This window comes from Centrocercus urophasianus, unplaced genomic scaffold, assembly GCF_019232065.1.
Source record: "Centrocercus urophasianus isolate 14NV4802_14NV808 unplaced genomic scaffold, USGS_Curo_1.0 seq_34, whole genome shotgun sequence".
Taxonomy (NCBI): domain Eukaryota; kingdom Metazoa; phylum Chordata; class Aves; order Galliformes; family Phasianidae; genus Centrocercus; species Centrocercus urophasianus.
Genome location: NW_024884911.1, coordinates 7,445,562 through 7,470,949, shown reverse-complemented (window position 1 = coordinate 7,470,949; position 25,388 = coordinate 7,445,562). Strand labels below are relative to the sequence as shown.

General features: G+C 38.8%; 1 protein-coding gene across 10 annotated transcripts in view; it reads left to right on the top strand.

Annotated features, from left to right (window-relative positions):
• The window catches only part of DENND1A (DENN domain containing 1A), a 172,560-nt gene that overhangs the window by 85,550 nt on the left and 61,622 nt on the right, over positions 1–25,388 (top strand). For all 10 annotated transcript variants that reach the window (XM_042830877.1, XM_042830874.1, XM_042830875.1 and 7 more), the window contains 3 exons: positions 6,548–6,593; positions 14,355–14,456; positions 20,324–20,449. In XM_042830877.1, coding sequence (XP_042686811.1) covers positions 6,548–6,593; positions 14,355–14,456; positions 20,324–20,449 — 274 coding nt within the window. The remainder of the gene's footprint in view (positions 1–6,547; positions 6,594–14,354; positions 14,457–20,323; positions 20,450–25,388) is intronic.

Here is a 25,388-nt window from a genome sequence, read left to right as displayed (position 1 = left end):
CACAGCTTTGTACAGAGGTGTGCAAAAGCAAACACTTGGGCAGTGTACCCAGAGAGAAAGACATGAGACACTGAGCTGTACTTGAATGAATTCTTTCATGGTGTAAAACCTTGCCTTATAACAAATAAGCCAGCCAGAGTGTGAAAAGTATGATTTTAAAACCTATTATTATTAGGTTGTAATTGCATGCTCACAAATACAACAGATTGCCTTAGCCTGATATGAACTTCATTTGGAGAGGTAGTCACACGTACAAATTGTTTGAGTAATTACGTTTAGTAACAATTTGTGTGCCATAATAATATTTCTTAAAATAGAGTCAGTTTATTTTGTAACTATGTGAAATTAGAAAGGTAATTTTTGCCTATCTGTTCTGAGAAATCAGCTTCACTCCTTCTGGCTTAAGGCAATCAGATGCTTATAAGAATCTGTCTCTACAGGGAAATGACCTGAAACTATTTAAAACACAAGAGCTTATTTTAATTTAATTTTAATTACTGTCTTGTTATTTTTTTCACAAGTGTGATGTAAGAATTTTAATGAGCTAAAAGGGAAACTAAGAAAATTTGAAGTGATGTGAGTTTTTCCATTCTTATAAATGCAGAAAATGACATTCCTTCAGTTCACTGTGTTTGCTGTCCTTTGGCGCATGCTGACTGTGCTGTTGGTGCTTCTGAAACTTCTGAACATTGTGCAAATTGCTGAAGGGTATCAGATTGCTGTATTGCTTGTTATCTTTGAAAGTCTTGAAAAAAGTATATTCCATATGTGATTATTTGCTTTTAATTATTTGAGCTCCAGTGGAGCCTTTTTGCGGAAAGGAAACTTTTAATGTCCTGACTGATACACTCCATCTCAGTTCCATGTTTGTGGAATTTGAAATCTGCTGTATTTCCGTGGGGCAGCACACGTGATGACTACTAAATCTTTCCAGAACTACAAAAAAGTAAAGCAGCTCTGCTTCCAGTGGCTGGAAAGGTAGAATACTTTAATTCTCCTCTTGGCATTTGAAGATTCTTTTATGCGAGAAACTTCAGAGTGGGGAGAGTTCCCTTGAGCTGTTGTGAGAAAGATGATGAATTGGATAATTGGATAATTGGGTATTGTTACATGTTAATGATAACTCTGCTGCAAGCATGCTTATAGTGAATGTCTCACTGACATGGTTAAAGCTCTTTTTTTTTCCTGAAGTATTATGTCCTTTACCTTTGTTTATGCATCACATATTTTCAAACCACTGTGATTTCTGATTTTTGCAGCTTGACCTTTGCTAATTTTTTTTAGATTCTGATGGAGAAAGAGATCAATTTTCTTCTCACTTCCCTCTCAAAAGGATTAAAAAAAAAAAAAAATTATGTTCAGTTGCTCTCCTTATTCATGTACCTAACAGAACTGAAAGGACAAAACCCTATCTTCAAAATGTTTGTTCTCACCACGCTTGCTCTTTGTGCTAGGAATGCAGAGCCAGTAACAGTGGCTCATGTTTGTGTTAAAGTGATTTCAGTCATCTGATTCCTAGTGTATTGAGGGGCAGCTCTTTTTCTTTCTTTCTTTATTTTTTTTTCTAATTAGGAACCTCTCATCAATGTATTTTCTGTGCAGGGAAAGATTTTGGGTGGAGGAGACAGAAAATTGGTGGAAATTCTGTCATTAAAGTTCACACCTTAATGCACAATTGCATCCTCCTTGAATAGAGAACAGGGGAGGCACATGAACTGTTGCTGTAGGAGGTGGGACTGCATGCCAGCAGGTGCCAAATGCACTGGTTAATGGGCTCCTGCTACCAAGCATCAGTAACCAAGCACGTGCAGATACTTAAATTTGGCCAGATCACATCCATCTATTTTGTTGCTGAGAGTTCAAATATTCCTTGATGTGAAACAGTCTATTAATTTTCCTCACTGCTTGTTTCAGTTTGGTTTTCACGTGGCATAAAAACATTCCCACTGTGTCTGTTTTCTTTCTTTTTGCTCTCATTGTCTGTGTTAAAAATTAGCCTATAAGAAAAGACTTTACTAGGCTGCTGTGACACAGCCTAGCATGTTCTCTCAGTCCAGAGCTTTACCACTGGTCATTAAGTGTGCTTCGACCAGAAGCAGCAGAAAATTTTCTAAGGCGATTTAAAGCACCTTTTATATTAGATAGATCTCTTAGCAGCCGACATAGTTCATTGAGAAAGCCCTCTGCAGAGCTCCCTGACACAGGGGCTGCACGAATGTTCCTACTGGTGCGGTTTTCCCTTTCCTCTGGAGTTTTTATTGGTTCATAAAATTTTTTTTAAGCTCTCTTTCTCTCATTTTCTAAATCTGCACATTGCTCAGTGTGTGCCTTTACAAAGGTGGAGGGGGTGACTGAGGGGCACGTCCTCCTGCTGCTTGGGAAACAAAGGTTCCTTCCTCGTGAGCCTCTGAGTAGCTTTGGGTGTAACCTGCTTCATCTGTGTTCTCACTGGAAGCTGTTGTAGTTGCTCTTCTGGTTTCTTAGCTGTGCCGCTTCTACATCACTCCAATTTATGCAGTCAGGTTTCTAATTTGCATCAATTACCCTGATAAATTTGGGATTGAATTCTTTTACATCTCAGTAAGTAAACTGAAGAGAAATCAGGAGACTGCTTAATGCATAAAATGCAGGTGGTGTATGAGCAACACATTAAGTCAGAGTTTGTGTATCAGGACTTGAACTTACTAAATGTGGTCTAATCAATTTTCCTGGAACTATGGAGCAAATTGGTGCAAATCCCTGTGTAGCTGTAAACTGTGAACTTTCTTTGAGATCTGTAGGTTTTACATTACATTTTGTGGTGAATTGCAGGTTTGTTTGTTTGTTTCTTTTAAGATGAACTTTTTTTGTTGGTTTTATTTGTTGCTGTTGTTTTTCACTTAAGAGGAGGCGTCCCTCTATTTCACCTGATTCTCTTCCAATTAGTTGTTGCCCACCTCTTGGGAGCATAATTAAGAGGTTTCTAGTTAGCCTAAGGAAACGAATTAGAGAAATTGTAAAATGCAACTGTAATAAATGGGCAATATCTCGCCATTAAGTCCATAGTATCCATATTCATGCTTATGCATTGCTTCTTTAATGATTTGGTATTTACCTATATAACTCATTTGGTTGTAAATAACCCTGCATTGGGAACTGCTGTGGCAGGAGAGGAGTAATAGCCTCAGTCTTTGTTCCAAAAGGCTCAGGCAGGCTTTTTGTTTAAGCAGTGAATTTGCACAGCAGAAATTGATACTTCTTATTTTGCCCTTAATGGCTATTGCCTGCCATCAGACAACTTCGAGTGACTGTGAGTTGTGGCTGTAGGAAGTCTTGTGGACTTGTAGGAAGTCTCAGGACTTGTGGAGCAGTGTGTAAAACTGGTCTGTAGGTCAGTCTTTAGTCTGTCGTGGGTCTCAGAAGGATTAGATTGCACAAAGCGTTTCTCCTGTTTATAAAAGCAATGGATGTTACCGAAGCTGACTGGGAAGTCTTGGAAATGCGCATGGAACCTGGTAAAAATGGCTTGAGACCTGAATGGCAGTGAGGAAGGACTACTTAGTGTGGTCTGGATGGTGAGGAGGGGTGCACAGTCCTCTCTGGTACAGCATGGTAGCTGAGTAAGTAATGGCATGCGATGAAGCCTGATGTGAATCTTCAACATTTGCTTCAGGTGTATTTCTTTTTCAGTGATGACAGAAGAGTGTAATCTCTTTGGTAGACTTGATAGGAAATAATTATGTGCTTTTTACCAGAATTACATTTTATTGTGGTTATTTATGTTTGCTTAGTTGATCTTTTGCAAGTATAAGGAGTGAAATTATGTGAATTATCCTTAACATGTTTTTGCTGTTGCTCTGTGATTTATGTATCATGGAACAATATTTTTTTTTCCTTCAAAGATAAAGTTACTCAATATCATCTTCTGAGCTCTACCTCATTCCCTAGCTGAAATCTCTGCAACTATTCACCAAGGTACCACAAATGTTGCAAAATTAGTGCATTTTTAAACAAATTTCTGCTTTGAAGTTTCCTTTTTCTTATTGATCAGCAGAACCTTTCTTATGAAGAGTGAGCTAAACCGCTTTTTGTAGTGTTACAGTATCAACTTGTCCTGCTGCTTTTTGGGCTAGTCCAAGTGCAGCACATGAGGCACCTGACTGGGTCCTTTACAGCACAGCAATGCAAGGTCACGGGGAAAAAAACAACTTCCAAAACCGGACAAAAGTCAGAGTATTGTGGCCTTCGTACCATCCCTGTAATAGCTTTACATGCTGTATTGCCTTTACTTTGATGACTTTCACTAGAAAATTGAAAAGGCAATTCATTGCATCCAAAGGTGACCTTTGTATCTTAAAGCATATCTTTCTATCAGTTCCTAAAGTTTTACTGGGAGTGCAAGATTTTAAGGGTTTAGGCATTTGCATTCTTTTGTGGATGAGCTGGGCAGTTGAAGGATGGACATGATACAGTTAATCAGCTTTTACAGATTCAGATTTTCTTATGCTTGGTGACAGGCTCTGCTTTTGGATGCGTTAATAAAGTGGCTGGTTTTCTGGAATACTGCACTCTTCCTGCTTCCTTTCATTACGTTAGCCAAGGTTCTACTAGATGAGACGTTTGCAGTCTTACGACTTCCTGCCGAGGTTCAGACTTTGTATTTTTGAGATTGAAGCTGTCGTGGTTCTGAAACTACTTAATTAGAAACACATTCATTTCAGTGCGTACTGGAGGAGCCTTGAACAGCATAGCAAGGCACACGGGGAAGTTGAGCATTTGTGCAGCTGGCAGCTAAACCAATGGTTTATACTTTGAATGTGAAATTACTGGGTATTTTCTTGCTCCTGGAATGTGGCCATTGGAAATGAAGAGATGTGGGTGAAAGAGAGAGTGTTTGTCACAAATAAAACATGCAAAATGACAAATAAATACTCCTCAGATGAGCAGCAATCCATATGCACTAAGTGTGTATCATGTTGAATGGTAAAAAATTGTAACACATATCCAAGAACTTGGATATATGTTTTGGTTCTCATCTGTGGAATCCCCAAGGAAGCAGAGGCTTTGGGACTTGTACCAAGTTAGTTCCTGAGTTAACAGCGCCTGTGGGCTGTGACAGGGAGCTGTGTTGGGTGAAGCTTGGGTAAGGGTGTTCTTGGCAGGCCGTGCAGCTCGGTGAGCCTCTTCAGGACCTGTTGGATTCTTTGAAGTTATTTATGCTTTATGTGTTTGCCTTCAAACAAGAATAAAAGAACAAAACAATGTTTCCACGCAGAGCATGTAGTATAGAGGCTGTTTACATCTCTTGGTGCAGTATCCAACAGAGTAGCAGTTTTCAAGGTACAGTGGTAAACATGATAATTATTAATATGCCTACCAGAAATTGTTACTTAAAAAAAAAAAATTCCTCACAAAAATGAGAAGCAGAGTGATTTTTGCTGGTGTGCAGCAGTAGTTCTTCCAGAACTGTTCTTCCCTTACGGAACAGTGGGCAGCCATCTATAAAAGCAATATGGAAGATATTTTAAAACAAGGCAGAACAGTGACATTTCTCTTCTTTCTCATCTGAAATTGAAAATGAGCTCTTTAAGCTTCTGTATCCAAAATCAAATGAGGCTCTATTTTAAAAGTTGTGTCTGTCTGTGCTTTCAGTTTAACAGGCAGTGTATGCCATATTTGCAACTAGCAGTTTTGGCATCCTCTTCGGTATGTTCTAATAAGCAATGCAAATATGAGCTTTTCTTGATTAGCTGAGTGGGAGTCCTGTAGTAAAGCTTAATATTAGAAATACTGTATATACAAAGATTCTGCTTTCATTCAGTATTCTTCCTTGTGACATAGTAGCCCATATTGCTGTTTGCTAACATGGCTGAACAGAAGACTGAAAAGATCAGTCTTTCTTAACTTTCTGTTTGATAACAGAAGTGTCAAACCTATGTTTGAAACTATAAATTTGGCCAACGAACCTCTCGATATAGTTTGTTATTGTATTCTGAAATAATGATCCAGCATATGTCATAGTAATTACAGAGCTGATCAGAATCTTCCAAAGTAGTTTTACATCCTTGTTTTATAAATGTAAATATTTCAAGATTTATACTTAGTTGAATTATTTAAAATGTGTCTGAACCCATAATCAAAGGGTTTAAAATTTACACGACTGCGTGATGTGCATTCACTGAGCTAACCATGTAATGCTACAACTAAATCAGTCTGCTGAAAGAGTATAGAATTATTTGAAAATTGTACTTTAAGAGATCACCTTATTTTGTGTGTGTGTGTGTGTGTGTGTTTAATAGCTGCCCTTATGTACTTGTCTTAACAAAGACACTTAGCAATTCTGATGTCCAAAGAAATCAAATCTTATGATAATAAGGGAATATTGCATAGTAAAAGAAATCTTTCAAATATGGAATAAAATTTTGTTAACATGTGGTTTATATATATATATATATATCCCAAGTCTAATCCAGAATCCCCGGTCTTTTCCTGTAGCTAATTTTATAAGTCATATGTGTTAATCCAGTGCTATGAGAATGTAAAGCAAGTTTTTTCCTCCTCTTTGCAGTGCCCCAATGCCCTACCTCATTGGAATACATTTAAGTTTGATGGAGGTAAGTCTTTCTAACCATTTCTGAAAATACATGTGGTTTTATGACTTAGGCCCACGTTCTCTAAGTAGTTTTACGTACAGTCATTATGAATTAAAAATGAAATAATCCCATTAATTTATTTAAGAGCACACAGAGAATTGCAGTTATGTGTAGGTAATCATGCTAACACACAAGGAAGTCTTCCTCTGTACCTCAAACCCTCTGGTGTCCTTCCTTGGCAGTTCAGCAGTCAGCGATGAGCTCATGGTGTGTTCCCCTCTCCATTCTGTTGCTTCATTTAGTCAGCTTTCCACCTCTAGTTTTACTCTGTACTACAAAGGCAGAGTTAATATTAAACCAAAATGTTGACAGTTACAGTTCTCTTTTAGGCATTCCAGCCGGATTGTTGTTTTTTTTGTTTTTTTTTTTTTAATGTTGAAAAGACCTGAAAAGAAGGAACTTGCTGTTAACGTTAACACGAAACTGGCAGAAAAGCAGGCCTCACAGAAAGCGTCACATATAAACAATCCATAATAATTTGTCTGACTTTAAACCAAACGAACAACAACGACTAAAACAACCCACACCCTCTTAAAAGTGGAAATAACGCATTTCCTCTTGCTTCCCATACTGGAGAAACACTTGATGACTTTCCTTAAGAGTATCTGGAGCACATAATCTATTAATTTAGATGCCTATGAAAATGCTTGCTCTTATTAATTGTGCCCCTTTACACAGGAAGCCTGAGTGCTGTGTATGTGCTTGATGAGGCATTCCTTCTCAGAAAGCACTGCCTCTCCACAGGAACTGAAATCAGTACTCAGTGCTGAACTGGAAGGCTTTGCATCTGCCCTTGGAAGTTAGTTGGCTTGTGCCCCTGCTTGAGTTACATGTGTTTAGAAATTTAAGCTTATTTGTTTAGGGTATGCAACAACTTATGATTCTGATTTTTCCATCGTATAAATTAATGCATATTACTAGAATATTTGTTTTTATATTGTCCATAAAATTTGTTACTTCTCTGGAAGTAGGTACTGATCAAACATTTTCTTTCATGGGAGCATATCTGTGAAACAATGATCCTCTCTGTCTTCATTGTAAATCTTCAGTATTATACTGTGTAGCTTTCCTTTTTCTTTCTCCAGTACTAATGTGAAATCAATTCTTAGAAGTCACCTTTTCATAAGCTAGATGGAACATTCAGGACTTCCCCCTGCTTCTGCTTGTACACAGATAATTTTTGATGCTCTTTATATTTCTAAATAAAGTACAGAATTTTAGTATGATGTGTTGGTGAATAAGCTGTTGATCCAAAAGTCAACATGCACATTTGTTTGCGCTTAGTATGTTTTTGTTACAGGGATTTCTGATAATTGCATTTGAATACTATGTAGGCAGGACCAATGTAATATCTAGGGAGTAGCCTACCATACAGTTTTCATATGGAGTAAGAGCTTTTCTGCTCGCTGTCTGTGTCAGGTAACCATCGCCTTGCTTATTAGGGTCCCTCTAGTAAGAGGCCTGTTAGAGGGTGGGGTAACATCTTGATGTGGGCACTTGTCAGCTTTCACATATCATCATCTTTCACAAAGAGCTTCGTGGTCAGCCTGGCGAAGGGTGTAGGAACAAAAAGCTGATAACTACTTGTTAGAGTTGCTTTGTCTCGCTCCTGCCTTGCAGCTTCAGATATTGTAGCTCTTCCTTCTCTCAGCTTTTCACATTGCAGGGCTCTGTAGGCCTTCCAAACTCCATCTGTAAAAACTCAAAAAAAACCGAGCTGCTCTTGGAGCAGCCAATTTTCATCCATTTCTATAGCTTGCGAAAAATCTGTTTAGTACTAAATCCAGTATGGCTTCTGAATAGCTGGAGATTCTGGAACACACACGCATTGGCAAAGTGCAGTTTTTCAAAGTGCCTTATGAAGTAAATGAAATAAATAAAACTGCCTTCTCTCCTGCTCTTACGGGTAAATTGAATTCTTTCCAATACAGCTAGATGTGTTTATTGAAAAATAAAATAAAATCACACAGTGAGCTATTGTATATGTTATTTGTTGACAAGTGCTGTATAATTTGTCTGTGCCTTGGGAGAAGGAAAGGTGACATCTGTCAAACAAACTAGACAATAACTAGTTTACCTCATAGCCTGGTTTGGGTGTTGAAAGCTTATTTGCTTTCTCCTTTTCCTCGTATGTAGGCTTATTTGCTAGAATAACTGTTCAGTAGCAACAGCAATTTATTCTCGTGTTCCAACAGTTGAGTATTTTAAAAAATATTTTGCATTAATTTCTCCATCTGAAAAATATTTTTATAAACAGCAAAGAAAATATTGTCATTATCCATTTTATTGTCATTATCCATTTTATTGTCATTATCCATTTTTCACTAACTGCTGAAGTTTCAGCGCTTAGTCCTTTTCAAAGTGTTGATTCACACACTCTAGATTCAGAATAAGGGATTAATTCCTCTTTTCCCATTCCATTTAAGATGGGTGGACTGTTGTCTTCTGTAGAGCCCCATGGGGGTTGAGTGTATGCAGGCTCACAGTTTGCTCCAGCAGCTCTGCAGGATTTGTCGTTGTTGCATAGATGTTAGTGGAGCCTAAACCTGAGCACAGAAAACTGGTGTAAAGGGAAGAGAGAGTTTGGAGTGTAGGAAGAAGAATAATTTTCCAGCTTTGGTGTTGCTTCTGTGGACTTTTGCTCTCCCCATTTCACAACGGGACCTCTGGCAGAAATACCATAGCAGTTATAATGCTTTAAACAAAGTACACCCTCTGTCTCACCTCAAAAGTTTTATTTCAAACCGTTGTGCATCTTGAAGTTAGTTTGCAGTCTTCTATTATATGGGGTCTCTAGAAGCTCTTTTAATGGAAAATGACAATTTTTTCTTACGATTAAAATATCAAACATATCCACTGACTGTTAAGTCTAATTTGCTGTGACTGAAATGTTCTCCAGTGAGATAAGATAATCTCCTGTTGTAGGTCAGAGGGCTCTGGCTGATATATGACTGAAAATCGTGGTAGAAAATGTAGAGCTGTGTTTTGTGCTCTTATTTTTCAGCTTTTCTATCATCACCTACTTTGTCATTCTTTATAAGATTTCCATTTAGCAATCCACAGAGTAACTTCAAAGAAGGCTAAAAGTTTATAAGCTGTTGGATAAGCAAGGCTGGAGTTATCACATGAATAATGGAACATGCTTACAGAACTAATTGAATTCATATTAGACGAAGATAAGTACTTAGCACTGATAAATAACGAGATAGGGAGCTGAAACTCCATCAAACGAACACATCCCTTTCATAATCTTACTTTATGTTGTGCCTGCATGCTGCATGCTATTTTATTGTTAATGCTACAGCGAATCAACCTTTGTGTTACACACAGCATCAAACCGTGCTGGCAGCCTCTTACCTTGTGTTGTAGCCAGTGGTTTTTCCAGCAGCTGTCTGTAGCAAAGGCCTTCAGCGTGATCTCGCTGATGGCAGAGGAGTGTCCCTGCCCTGCTACACTGCCTGCTGGAATTCGGGCACATGTGGATCTCATTAAGCACGGGGAGCAGCTCTTCTAGCTGTTTGGTTCTGAGCTGCTGACAGCAGAATCTGCTGTGCCAGGCTTCCAGCCATGGCGTTAGAGCAGTGCCTGGCCTGACCTCCCTTTGCTCACAGCACAAACAGGACGTTTGGAAGTGATGTTGAAAATTAGAGAAGTATTTATTAGTTTACTTATCCATTCAGTTTTAAGGTTCCAGTCACTTGAGAGCTTTTTCTGAGACTTTGGAATCTTAATTCTTTTAAAATTCTCCAGAGTGAATTTGTGAGTGAAATTTGGTCAAAGTGGGTTTCTAGCATCCTTTCTTGGCACCAAAAAGAGATGAGCATTTTAAAGCATACCAAATTACTTATTGAACTGTCTTTTATCCAACTGTTGGAAGAAACAAAAATGATGGTATGTTTATATAAGAGATTCTGGAGCGGATGCACTCCCGGCGGGTAAGTGTTACTGCGACTTGTGCAGCACCAGGAGGCACGGTGGTGGCTGCAGGTTTGCTGCCGCTGTCCCGCGGCGTTAGAGCAGCACCGGTGATGTCTGTCACTCAGTTGGCAGCAGCTGCCTGCGATAAGGATCTGGAGAATCACCTGTGCAGGATCAGGGTTCAGCACATCAAGGTCGGGGCAGTGGCGGAAGAGTGGAAGATGCACGGGGGGCTCGGGCCACCTGCTGTGCCCAGATCAAAGGGGCGCGGGGTCAGGGGGCACAGCCAGCGCGGCCGGGCCTGTCTGCGGAATCGCTGCTTCAGGTTGTAAATCTGAGGGTGATTTCATTAAGTCCTTCTGGCTGCTGTTGGGGCATGAAATAATAAAATTTTATATCCGCTGCCTTTCCTGCTTCTGGCAGCCAGATTGACACATTGTTGTCTGCAGTGTTGTGGTGTTCTTAAGAAAATAAATGGAAACTATTAACTAATTAGAGGCGAGTCATTAAGCAAATGGATTTTAACTAGTGAATCATGCTTTCATAATAGCTTCACATATTATGTACAAAATAGCTATTGAAATATGAGGGCTATTTTAAGATTCAAAATAATTACTGGAAAGTGAATTTTCTGTGCCATTGCCATGTTTTCAATACATTGATCTGTTTGTGTCTGGCCATCAAACCTCACGGTCAGGTTGGTTCATGTCTTGGCACTGTGCTTTTTAAAGGAGTTATCCAGTGCCATTGTTCAGCTAAGTGTGACTCGGTGGCTTTTATGGAAGGAGAAGCAAAAGCTGCCAGCAGTAAACGGTGAAAATAAAGTAACGTTTAGTACAAATGGCATTAGTATTATTGATGTATATTTCTTCTAGCATATGACCCAAAGTACAACAGAGGTGCACCTCTTAACATTGCTATATAGTTTCTTAGTGTTTTTGCTAACTTTCACATAAAACATTTAAATTACTCCAAGTGTGGCTGCTTGTGAGCAGGACAGGTTGTACTAACTGCTCCTTATTTACTGACCTAGTGTTTAAGGCCCCCTGGAGTTTGTTTGAAAAGTTAAGAGATTTTCACAGTAAAGGTGCCATTTCTGAAATTTAAAGTGCTCTTTTCACCAGGAGATAAGTTCTCTCTGATTAAGTCAGTAATTCTTACTAAGCCATGTTTATAGAGGCCATAAACAATGGGTTCAGTGTGCTTGTTAAACCAGCTTTCCTTACCTCTCCACTCTTTTAAACAGAGACATATAAAATAAAAGGCAGGTGTAGATGTTAGTCCAATTTGGTTGGGTTTAGATGATTAATTATGGCTATAAGGAGTCCAGGAAGGATGGTTAAAAAAGGCTTGCAGTTGTAATCTGTGATGTTCAGTTTCACTGAATCACTTCTTTTGACCCAGCAAATCTCAGGTGTGCAGAAAGTTTAGATAAGCAAACTGTAATATTCATATTTCCTCTTGTTTTTACTCTCCACATTTTCTGCGAAATCTGAGCATACCGACTGTAAGTCCACTCTATTCAGCAGGTATCATCTCACTTGTAAACTTTATTTTTGTATTCAGGAAGTTATGAAATGTGGATGTATACAGCTGTGTGGCTGTGTACAGCTTAGTGGCTGCTTTTCTATAATTTGACTGGCAAGGCATACCTGTGAAATAACCTACATGTTGTTGCGATTTGCAGTGTGCAGTGGGATTTAATATGAAAACAGCAATTGGATGCTTGGAGTTTTTACTGAAATTCCAGCAGAGTAAATGCTTTAATTTCCAGGTTCAGCTCGGCTGATGCGTACTGCATCATTCAGCAAAAGAACCATTTGATTATTTTCAAAAGCCCTTAAGTCTGTCTGATAATATCTTTATTAAAAAGCATAGCGATATGAATGATAGCTAAAACAGATCGTGGTGAATCAATCAGTCTGCATTTCTCTGGGATATGGCACAACTGGACCATTGAAAAGCTGTATTTTTTTCAATGCAGTGCCAGAGAGATGCTATAAATCAAGTTATTCTCTGGTGTTTTATTAAATTTGAGCGTTTGTCTGCAGGGAAATCCACCGTCTTAATACGACTGTTGAGGTGTTTAAAGTAAGGTTGTGCTCTTTACTCTGTAAAGGTAGAGCACAGCATTTAAATGTTAGCCTGCTTTTCTGATACAGTCATTTCTGAGCCGTGTGTGGAGGTGATTACAGTGATCAGCATTTATAGTCCATGCATTGTGAACTGAATCCCGTTGTACTGTGTGCCGTGGCAGATACGTGCTGGTGAAAAGCTGTACAGCTGCAGAAGATCCCAATGTTTTGCTGAAGGGAGAGTTCGAAATCATCACTAGAGTTACAAAAACACCCATCGACAAGTTTGGGCACATTTGTTGCTTCTTTGGCAGGAATCAAGAGAAGGTTTTAATTTCTTCTGTCTTGTCCTACTAGCACTTGATTTTGACAAGCTTCTGGCTTTAGTTAAGTACGTTGCAAGACCTTTTTGTATGGGCTTTTTAGACTCCTCTGAGTATAAGAGATTTTTAATTTTCTGAAACAGGAAGGAGCAAATCAGTTTGTCTGGTGCTTCCGGACTCCTAGAAGGAGCGAGGCTCCTGGATTGCTTTAGAGTTTATCAGATGCAGCCAAGGGAGTGACCTTTGGTTCCTGAAATGGGGAGGAAAGTACCTTGGTTTATCATGCGGTACTTGTGCTTTTTGTATGGAAAGCATTAAACAGGGCTTTTTGCTATTTAAGTTAAAGAAAATCCTCACAGAAGACTTAAATTTAAATGTCTTCAGAATGTTTTAATAGTTATTGGCTTTTTTGTTTGTTCTCCCCCCACCGCTGCTATAACTACACAGCAGCTTTATTTATAGACAGAGAACTGAGCCTTGAAAACTGAAGGTAATTATTTAGATGCCTAAGGCTCAACGTTGCCATTGTTTTAGAGCTCTAGTTCCTTTCTTTTAAGGAAAACAATTCCCTCCACCCCACAAAATCTTAATTAAAAAATGTGAATGTTTGTGTTCATTTTCTTCCTTGATAACACACATTTAGTACTGCATATAATAAGTATTTGGGTTCTTGAATGTTTGTTTACAGTGCAGTGGGAAATTTCCTTGATCACCAGATCTTGCAGTTACACTTCTTCTGATTTTGAATTTACAAAACTGAATTTGCAAAGGGCATAACTCTGTACAGTTAGTAAAAACAAAAAGCCAACAGCAAAAAAAAAAAAAAGAAAAGAACACCATGATTCAATTGAGTTGATAGTGGAAATAGTGTTAAAATAAATGCTTAAATATTGTTCTTGTTTCTCTGCATTAGAGATGCAAGATTCAGCACAAGTTCAGAAGCCAAGCAGCATCCTTTACTTAATACATGTCTTACCTACTGGAAAAAACAGTAATTATAAATTAGTTTACAAATACGAAAAAATAAGCTTCAGATCTTTACTTAGCTAGAAGCTGTTCAACATACAAACTGTGTATCAGAGCTAAGATGAACATTAGCAGAGCTGCTTGAAGCAACTCCTTGATTGAATGAATAATCTTAAGCAGTGACCTTGTGGTTTCCACCGTTTCAGAATGAGCAATCTCAGGAGCTCCCTTCCACAAATAGAATGTTAATTCTTTAACACTGTAAGATAAAAGAAATGAGACAAGCAGTGACAGAAAGACAGGAATGTTGGTGTTTTCTTTAAACGTTCGAGTATTGTAACACCATGATGTCATGCTGTCAGTTGTGTACTTTATACATAGGAATTAACTCCTTGTATTTATGCCTTCCTTTTCCTTCTCTTGAATTTGCTTATCTTTAGAAAGTGAGAAACATGGCCTTAGAAGATGTAGTGATTCTTAACGTAGACACCAACACACTGGAAACCCCTTTTGATGACCTTCAGAGCCTACCTAATGATGTGGTATGTATTAAATTATTTTATTCAACCGTTTCATCACTTAGAAACGTAGATCCATTTGACCTGTTTGTACATTCAAGTGTCTCATTGTGCTGCCCTTAATATTCTGAGTAAACTGTTCTACCTCACTTGAGTTTTAATGAACACTGTGTGTTTTTTATGCTGAACTTTGATACTAAGTGGACTGTTTCATATTCACTTCTATCAACGCTCAATGAAAATAATTAATGAACTTATTTTTGTTCTCATTCAAACTTCTGGTAATTTATTTTTTAATAATTTGATAGAAATGTAATACTAGTGCTTGATCTACCCCTTTATTGGGCAAAAATACATCCGGCTCGTTACTTGCTGCTATAATTATCTTCAACAAAGAGTGGAAATGTGAATAAGAGCTTAAGAAGATATTTTTGAGTCAGAGGGTGACTGCTTAGGAGAAAAAGGGAAAAATCTATGGGGATTTTTTTTGTTGTTTTGTTTTTAACTAGTTCAAAATATTTTGCTGTCTGTTAGATCTATACCTTTTTATGTGTAGTTGAGAAATAAAATTGATATGCAGGGAGCTCAATATAAGCTGGTCTGTTTGACGAAAAATTCAAGTAATGGTGAATACCCAGTGCCTCCTACTGTGACATCCCATCATTTCTCTATGATCTGTGATCCATTCTTCGAAAACAGTGAGCTGCAGATAAAAGGTCCGTCTTGATTGTGAGCATGTTGGCTTTAGTCAAGCATTTAGTCTATAAAAGTTACTTCCATGAATCTTTCTGGCTTTTTATAGTTTTTCATTTTGATTTCACTCCCAGCATCCAAGTCTGCCAGCTGGTCATCACTCCTGCCATTATCCGCAACCCGGGAAATGACAGACTTGTAAATTTCATGAAATTATGTAAGAAATGTCTGGATAGCAGTGAGTGCTGGGCCTCAAACATGTATATGATTTGTCAACAATCAAGTATTATATTAGACTTTATGAGACTTCGTTAAAGGAGCTGTTGTAGGTGCACTGTAGAACATCAGAAGAGACTTCACCAATAAACACAGAACTTCAAGCTTTGGAATGCAGTAAATTTTAAGAGACTTCCTTCCTTTCGTTATTTACTTTTACTTTACTTTTTTAACAGTAAAGAGTTGTGTTTTATTAGTTCAAATTTCTTGATTCAGTTTTCCACAGGTCTTTTTAAAAGCTACATTTTGTCTTGGAGGATGTTTGGAGCATAGCAGAGGAAGTGCTGCCAGCAAATTCAATTAACTGGCATGGCTCACAAATAGCATATAGGGTGTAATTTTTTTTTTATTTTTTTTTTCACAACTGCTATATAAATACAGCTGGGATTAATATTTGTTGTAACAAAGCCTAAACTTGAATTGTGTTGCTTTGCATAATTAATATTTGGGATCACTGTTTATGTCTTGCTTAGCTTTGTTTCATTATTTTTGTTACCTAGATAGTAAAGTATTCTCCTCTAGGTCTTTTCCTTTCCCTCATACTGCTTAATATTTGGCTTTGACCACTAGAGAGCAGCTGCTCTTCTTTGCAAGAATTGAATTTCTGTCAGTTCTTTCATGCATCATGTGTTTGGAACTGTAAGTGGATCAAGTTGTTCATCTCAGCAGGGAGACTCTAAAGCCAATCCATTATACTTTTTTTTCTTTCTTTTTCTTATTTTTTTTTCTTCCCTGGGAGGATGGGGAGATTCTGAGTGTGTGTCCCTCCATGGATCTCAGTCTAAAAAGATACATTTATGATCTGAGAAACTAAAAATGTCTTCAACAGTTTCACTGCTCATAAATGGCTGTTTTGTCAAACTATTCTGCCAGTTTTCAACTCAGTATGAATAGCAAGTAATTCATGTACTGCTGAATATACACGATATTTACTTTGCTAAATTGAACGTGCTTATTTTCAGTATATTTTCATATAGTAGAGGACAAACATCTGTGTGATGCATTTGCCTTTGAGTAATTAATCCAGTGGAACAGTTGTAAAGCTCTTTTTATTTTTTCCCCTTTCCTTAAACAGCTTTCTAAATCAAGTAACTTAATGCCTTGAAGCCCTATGATTACTTTGGAGTTTGGAGTAGTGGACCTTACTCAAGTTTCAGGATAGTGATGTTGCTACCTGTACAGCTGATTCTCAGCCATCTAGGATAAACTTTCATTACTGTCTTGTACTGTCCAGATGAGCATGGGCTATAGTGAAATGTCTTCCCAGTTAACATTTGTGTTTCAGGAGCAGGATAGTATTGAGACAGTTCAGGTGGAACCAAATTAAGTCATTTCTTTGCTTGGTTACCTCGGCAGTACCTGGTAGCAAGCAGAATTCAGGTTGGGTCCCTGAAAATCAAGCTGCGTATTACTGTGTTACCGATTAACTGAAACGTGAAAAACTGTCCCTCCATCACCTTCTGCTTCTGATAGCTTGCTGAAAATCTGGCAGCATGAGAGCACCCTGGGAAGTAACTTTCCTTTAAAATAGTCAATATTAAAAAAAGAGATTTATTAAGGACTGTGATTACAATAAGTGCATCTGCTGCTGACAAGTCTCCTACACCACCGTCTGTGTTGCAAGGAATAGCAAAGAGAGGGGGTAGTAATTTTTTTTTATGCAACCCTTATGGATTTATCATGTATTTCCAAATAAGTGTCATCTTCTAGGCTCAGTTGTAGCCAGAGCTTCATATTACATGGAACAGAACAAAAGCTGACAATGTCAACTTGAGTTTTAGTAAATGAAGCTGTGATGCAATGCCTAATGTACAGTATACAGCAGTAAAAAGATCTTACGTATCTTATGACTGTGTTTGTACACTTGTACTGTTCTGTGAGTATTTTAGGCTGTCAGTAATTTGGTTTTGTCCACTCGATAGCAAGTTGCTACAAGTGGGGAGCCTGTATTACAGTTTTTCCACTTAGTGGGAAATTAACTGCTTGCAGGAGAGCAAGAAGTACTAAAGTACAACTCTATAGGAAAACCATTTCCTTAAAGGTGAATCCATTTTTATTTCTTAAACTGTGTTTGCAATAGAATGTTTCTTGCTTTATTCATGTTGACAACTGAAAAGCCTTGGACCTAATTAAAAGAATTTCCACTAGCACCTTTACTGAACCATTTCATTATGCTGCATTGCACAGATTGCATTTTGAAACATGGTGATAGTTTAAATCTGACCTTTAAACCTGAACTGCCAGAAGTATAAAAATCTTCTTTAAAACACTCTCAGGGTAGACTGCATGTATATGTGTCTGTTTGGCTAGAAATAATCTTCATATTGAGTGGTCACAGTCTTGTTTTTATAAAAGTGCTACTGTTTCTTTTAGGCAAGAGAAAATCATGATTTCACTTGTGTACTAAGCAGAGCTTTGTACTGCAAAATCTAACTGGTCCTGTGTATTAACTTTTACCAGAGTAAAAAATGAACTTTTTTACTCCTGTTAGTCTCTTAACATTTAATTTCCTTAAAATTATGACATTTCTATTGCAGTGACTTGATAGGGGGAATTAATGGGTGCATACATGAAACAAACATCCATACAGTGTTAATCTTAGGAGGGAACAAATTATCTGAAAGCTTAAGGAATAAGCAAAATATCCATCAGTGATCTATAGGGAAACTGAAACTTTCAGTTTGTTGTGCAGCTGAGAATAGTCTCTTCCTTCTAGACAGATGGCGAGTTCTTTATCTTCAAACTAATGGTTAAAGAAAACCACATACAAACGTGTTTGAAATGGATTTACAAGTTTTTCATGGGCAGAGGCATTTTATTTCATTTTTGAGAACTACCTGTAAACAATTTACTTAATACAGGAAATGAAGTCCTATTTCATGTTTACAACTATCATCAGACTCCTTCAGACATGAAAGAGTTTGGTGTGCTGTTCAAGTTTGAAAATGTGATTAAGCTGTTACACTTGGAGAATGACAGAAGTCCTTGAGAGACATAATCTCACTGAGCAGCGCTGAGCTTGATTTTGGGATGCAGTAGACTTTGCACTGAACCTCTTCTCCTGTATGATGGCAGTATGTTCTTATAGGTTCATTAGCGCGTGGATCATTGACATAAGCCGTGGCATCCCGATTTATAAACAGTACTGGACGTGCTCTTGATTACTGCTGTTACCCTAAATAGCCGTAATGAAAGTTCTTCTATAGCTGAAGCTGCAGGGGAAAAAAAAAGTAAAAAAAAAAAAAAAAAAAAAAAGGCAAATTTTTTTCAAACTGTTTTAATGAAAATAGGTGGCAATATCTAGTTTTATATATTTATGTATTTAAAACCTAGCAACAAAATGAGGAATTATTCCCTTCCCTTTGCAAGGAACAAGTGAGTGATGTGCTTTCCAGAGAGGTAAAACTGAAGCACCCGAGCAGCTGATTCCTGAAACCGAATTACTGAAGGGAAGCTTGTAGCAAAACTCCAAGGCAGAAAAAACTCATTTGATAAAATTTTGGAGATACAGATGAGGCAAGACTAAGCTTTTTGTTCTGAGATGGAGAATGAGATTCTGGAAAGGTCTTGGAAGTTGATTTGAACACGTGAACCATTGGTGTAGCTTTGTGAGGTGCTGTTCATGCTCTCAGAAAACAGTGGTTGTGTTCACTGTGGTGGAATCTCCCACTTCTGTAAATTGTTCTCCATATCTGTTCTGTGAAGTATTTAGAGCTGCTCCAAAGGAGTTTTTCAGAATAGCATTTGAGTTAAAGAAAGTCTCGCTTTTTATTGGTTTCTTTAAAGTCACAATACACACTTTTAGGAGTCGTGATCTTCTGCAAATCAGGGTGGGTGGGGGTTTCTGCGTCCCTCGGCAGTGCTGGCTCCTTCCTGCCTTCCCCTTAAGGAATCCCACCACTCTCAGCTGCCTTAAAAAGCGCTGGTGGAATTTGTTTCCAGATTGTTGTTTTTGTATTGCTGGGTGTTCCGTGAGATCTGTCTCAAAAAATTACTTGTCCTAGTTCTGTCTTCAGTACCAAAAAATTGCTACTGACATAACTATTTGTTAATGATTTAACAAACCCAATAGCGGTTGCAGCACAGGCTCAGCAAGCTTGATGTTTGACTTTGAAAGGTTTTTTATCTCCTTTTATGGCCTGTGTTTGGGAGAGAAAAGCGCTGTCACTACCAATAGCGTATAGGTACAGCACCTTCCTTCAGCAGCTCTCAGCAGCAAAGGTATCAAACTAAGAACCTCCTTGTGTGTCTGAGCAGCGCTGAGTGCAGAGAACAGCAGTGGGTGACCCTGTACAACTTCAGCCCTGCTGTACATAGGAAACATCTGCATGTGGAGGGCAGGGCAGGGCGGGCACTGCGGAGACGGAGCACATGGACTGTTCTGAGGGGCAGAATGGTGTGGGCTGGAAGAAGTGCTGGGCTCGGAGCTCTGCCCTGCGCTGGGTGCTGGCACTCAGGTGTGGGGCTGCAGCCGGTTGTGGGCCGCAGGGCGCAGCCGTGCCCATGGGTCAGGCGGTGCCTCAGGGAGTGCGATCGTGGGAAAGGCCTTCTGACTTCAGTTTAATATTGGTAAAAACATCTTTGTGAGTCTGAAGTTTAATTCAGCTGATTTTTTTTTTTCATGAATTCTAATCAAGAATGACACAGAACTCCACGGGCTGCATTCAGAACAGTGCCCGGTGTTGGTGGCCTCTGTGTGGAGGGAGGGCTGAGATGAAGCCGTTGTCATCCTGATGGTTCCGTAGTAGTCATTCCTGGGAGGACAGAAATGGCAGAGGAATGATTTCGGAGCAGAAGACTTCAGTTCTGAATTAATGATGTCCTTTTTTGTTGTAACTGTGAGAGCTTTTTCTTTAGCTGCGTCCCGTGGTGTGAAGCTGTTTGTGATACGAGAGTCACCTGCAGTGGTGGTGTGATTTCAGGTTTCTGCTCTGAAGAACAGATTGAAGAAAGTTTCTACAACCACTGGAGATGGCGTTGCCAGGGCTTTTCTAAAGGCGCAGGCGTCTTTCTTCGGGAGCTACAGAAACGCACTGAAAATCGAACCTGTAAGTGGGGAAGAAGTCGGGATCTGTGGGTGGGCAGATGGGGCTGATGGGCGTTCAAAGCGCGTAACCCACTGCCTGCGGTCTGTGTTTGGGCAGCCTGGAGGACCAGCTGATAAAGAAATGCAGCAGGCGTGGTTGGGAGAAAACCTCTCTCAGGAGAGGGATGGGAGTTACTGCCTGTAGAAGAGAACAAAATTAGGAAAAAGATGATAAAAATGTCTTCGTTAATGATCATAGGATGCACAGCTGACCATTTTCTCTCTCAGCAAAACCTCAGTATTCGCTGTACTGTTTTTAAAGGCAGTAAAAGATTTGTTTCTTTTAATGTGATTTATGCGTGAATTTGAAACAAGTAAGTGCAAATTATGGAATCATGGGGTTTAAGAAGCTAGTAAAAATTAGTAAAGAAATTGTGCTTTTACAAAAAAAAAAGTCTGGAGTTCGAACTACTGACACTAAACGTTCTCATAGGGAAATTTAATCTCATGCTTCTGGTTCAAAGCTGATCTGTAGTTAGCAATGATTTCGTGCCATCTGAGCGGGGGAAAGATTTTTCAGTACTTGATCCTTTATTTTATTGCTTCTAGTGAGGCATCTGCTCCTGGCTTACTGCAAGGGCTTCGTGGACTTAAATACAAGTAATTCCAGCCAAATTCACTTATTTCCATGTTTTGTGACATTTCTATGAGGTACATAGGAGGTTTCTATTAGAGTGTGTGCGTTAGCTGATAGACAGAGTCAAGGTGTCAGAGATGGTGTGATGAACATTGAGGTATAATTTATGAGATGCATTCCAGAAATATGGGAAATGGCACAAATAAAAATAATAAACGTAGAGTGTTCTGCAGAACACTCTAAAAAGTGCCATGTATATTCTATTCCCGTCCCTAATCTAAATCAGGGGAAATTTAAGCATGTGCAGTGACAAATCTCAGGGTGGTGGTCACAGGCTTATTTGATCTACTGCTGTTTAGATCACTGGCTGCTTCAGAGGAAGTCTGTAGAGGGGAAACCGTACTCTTGCCTTAATGCCATCATCTCTCATCCACAAACATTTGGAGGTAGAGCAGAAAGTTGGTGGTACCTGCGGAGAGCCTGAATACCCCTGGGAGATGCTAAAATGCATTCTGAGTGTACGTGGGGAGGGTAAATGAGGAGAATGAGAATGAAGGCTTGCTAGTTGGACAAAGGTATATTCTGTGTTCTGCTTTTCTGTGAAGACTATTTGTCTACGTGCCAGACATTATTAGTACTCTCCCATCTAATTTTAGTCATTGTGTAAAAGAAAGGGAGTTGGATGGCTAGCGTAGTGTTTGTTGGGGTTGAAGATGTTTCTATTCTTAAAATCTCATCATTCCTATTGTATGTTTTACATGTTATTCTTAATGCCAAAGGGAAAACTACTTAGTCTGAATTTTAGAGTCTCGTTAGCACCATCGAATAAGCATCACTCCAAGAAGCCACATTCAGGGTTCAAAAGGGACACTTGAAATCAGTGTGATTCCTTCCACTTCTTACTTGGGGAAATGCACGTATGGTGTATGTGGGGGAAAAAATAAATAGCATCCACTTGTATGTGCATAGCTGGGTGTAAGTATTGTGCTTTCAGAGGTGAAATAGTGGCAGATATTTGAATTGTTGTCCATATAAACAACAAAGATGTCAGGGAGACTTCCCTTTATTTACACGGGCTGTCTTGTTCTCTGATGCTCCTCCCAGTAGTTGCCAGGCAACTCTGGGAATATTGGTGTGTGCTTTGCCTGGGTGTGTGTGAGATTATCTAGTTAAGGAATTCGTGAAGAAAAATAAAAATTTAAATTGCTTTTCTGGAAATACCATCTGGTATTTTGAAGGCTGAATGTTAAAGATGAACATTCCAAATTAGTTGACAATGGCACATCCCTAGAAATAGCAACTTCAAGGCACAGCTAACCTCAGGAAGTAGAAGAAATGTCGTTTGTATGTGATTTCATCAAAGAAAACACGTAAACATAGTTGCACAGATCTATTATAAAATGCAATTCTAAGGATGAAGAGGTAAAAATTTCAAAGCATTATTTACCAAGTCATTTTATATGTTAAAAATCTTATTTCTGATTATAAATTTTAATATCATGTTCTATGTAAAAGACTTGCAAAGCATAGCAAGTGTTTCTTTCGCGTGCTGAGCACATCAGGATCAAATGACCTTGGTTCTGTTTCCAGTTCTGCCACAGGTAGCTTGTAAGGTATTGAGGGGTCACACAACTACTCTACACTTCATTTTGAAGTATGCCAACAGTGAATGCAGTTACTGAGAAACTTTTGTTGCTGTTGGGAAAACTGTGTTTCAGAGTTAACTGAAAGCTCGTAGAAAACTTCATCTCAAGTAGATGCAGCAAAGCTGCACACAGTAGTCCATAGTGCAGCAAAATGATCAGAAAATGTACTCAGTATTTTCCCAAAAGAAAATGTGAATATAATAGTAACTCATCATCACTGGCAATTTGGAACGTAGCCGACATCTTGCAGCTTAAAGCACTGTTTTCTGGTGTGGAGCACTTCAGATGCTGCTCTGGAAATTCTGCTCTTTGCTCTCATGCAGTTCCGTCTCCTTAGATGAGCTCTTACTCTGGAAGCTTCTAATCCAAAGATTGTGGTCTTACGTACTGTACATCCAAACCAGCACAAAAAGGGAGTCGCTGCTGCTGTGAACCTTCTGAGGAGTTCAGTAGCTACGACTTCTGCAAGAAAACGCATATCCAGATAGTGCAAACTGCAACTGCAATCAGAAGTGATGGTGTAACATGATCACTGATTCATTTATGTTTCCTACTGTGCATACATGCTTCTGGAAATTGCTTTAAGCCAGATTGATTGTGTGAAAGTATATCTCTTCCATGTGGTGTACTTACATCTCCATAAAGCTCTGCTGCTGTCAGGCTCGGTAGATCACTTTAGAAGTGGTGTGTTTGCTTTGGCTGTATGCAGATTGGTGCAGATTGTTCACATTAAGAATGTTACTTAAAGCAGGGATGCCATTGGGAGCACTTTGTTCCACTGAACGATTTTTTAAAAATGCCCAATTTTTTGCCGTTTGTGGAGGGGATGTTTTTATCGTACTGCTGTACCTTTGGGTTGTTTGTAGTACTTCGAAGTTGTGTGGATTGGTAACCGGGAGGAACAATGAGAGCTGTCATCTGCGCCGCGGGTGTCGTCCGTGCACTTTGCTATGCTGACACCTAGCGGTTAGCAGCAGCATTTCATTTACTTCCCTGATGATCTTTGTTAAGAAACAAACATCATCACATCTGTGGTGTAGGTAACTTCTGCCTGGATTCACTAAAAGCAGTAGCAGGTCGGGTGTGATGCAGTAGAGTGACTTGGCTTTAGGTTTGTCGTGTCCTGTAGGTAATGTAAGTCACACGGATGCTTTTTCATCCAGAACTCGTGTGGCAGCTCAGCAGCAGGCTCCAAGTTTGGCAGTCTTCTGAAATTGTGAGCTTTGCTGTGTGCTCTCTGGGTATGTGGTCACTCCAGTAGATATTGCAACAGGCCTTATGTATGCTGAGTGCAACTTATTTTTTTGCTGGGAGATTTGAAAAGCTTGTTTACTTGCACCATATAATCTAAACACTTCAGTTTCCAGATCTTTGTTCCTTTTCTATTTTGTTGCTGTTAGTACACTGTAAGGTGAAAATTTAGGTGCTTTTCTTGAGTGCTGCTATGTTTTAATGGATAACTAAGGAAGTTCATTTTAATATTCATAACACAAGCAGATATCAGCAGCTACGTGCTGCTGCAGGTAGTTTTTTTCTTCAACTTCACAGTTTTGATTTGATAATTTCTCATTCATGCAGACACTGCAGACTTTGGTATTTTCTTAATGACTCAGTATACATGGCATGCTGAACTGAGAGGTATTTGTAATACAAGGTGAAATAAAGTAAATTGTTTTCCTGCTGATCTGCCTCCGAAGAAGCCTGTCTGTGCATGAGATGCTGGTGTTTGTCTGTATTTGAATCATGCTGCTCTAGTTTGTTTTTAAAGTTGATTATGGATTTATTAATGCACATTAGAGTGATGAACTCTGCCTTCTGGATGAAAGTTTCTTTCTTATATTGTCAAACCTGTATCAATCTGATTTTGGTGGAAATGACAAGCATCTAGCATCTTTTACACTGGTTTCATACAATAGCAGTATATGTGGGTGCTTGCAGTATGTGCCAGTTTGTGGCTCTAATTTGTAACAGAGTCTCTGAGGGGGTGAGATTAATGCAGTTGCCATAGTTGTAGTGAGAACTGCAGTCCGCACTATTTGGCTTTTGCTGTTTTCTTGAGCCCAACAAAATCCTTCATTGCTTTGCTCTCCTTGAGAGGCCCTTCTATCTGCAAATGAATTGGAATGAAGCACTAACTGTGTTATCTATCAAGTTTTGCACTCTTTCTAAACAAATCAGTCTGAAAAGTGGGGAGGAAAATAGCAAAGGAAACTGACTGTATTGTAAGCGTAATTATAATTTTATGTGGGCATTGTGAAATCAATGTCAAAATGGAAAAAATTGGTTTTAGCATCATGTGAAGCAGTAATTTATTTTTATGCCTTCATGATTAATTAATCAATATTACTGAGGTTTATCACCTGTCCAGCCATTTCTTGTATAACTGAATAATTTCTGACTAACTTCAATTGTCCTGTATTGAATTGGTTCAAATGTAACTTAAATACTCTTCAGGTAAAATAAAATCTCGAAGGACAGAGTGTGAGTGTGCTTTTGCACTTCCACTTGCTGTGGACTCTCCTTGGTGCAGTCAGTTGGTGATTTATCAAGTGGACAACTGTGTCTTAAGACTTTATGAAACTCTTCGTATGAAACTGTGCCTGTTGGAATTATATAACTCAGTTTTCAAACTGCTTTATCTGAATTACATTGTATGTATGTACACATCATTTTCTTAG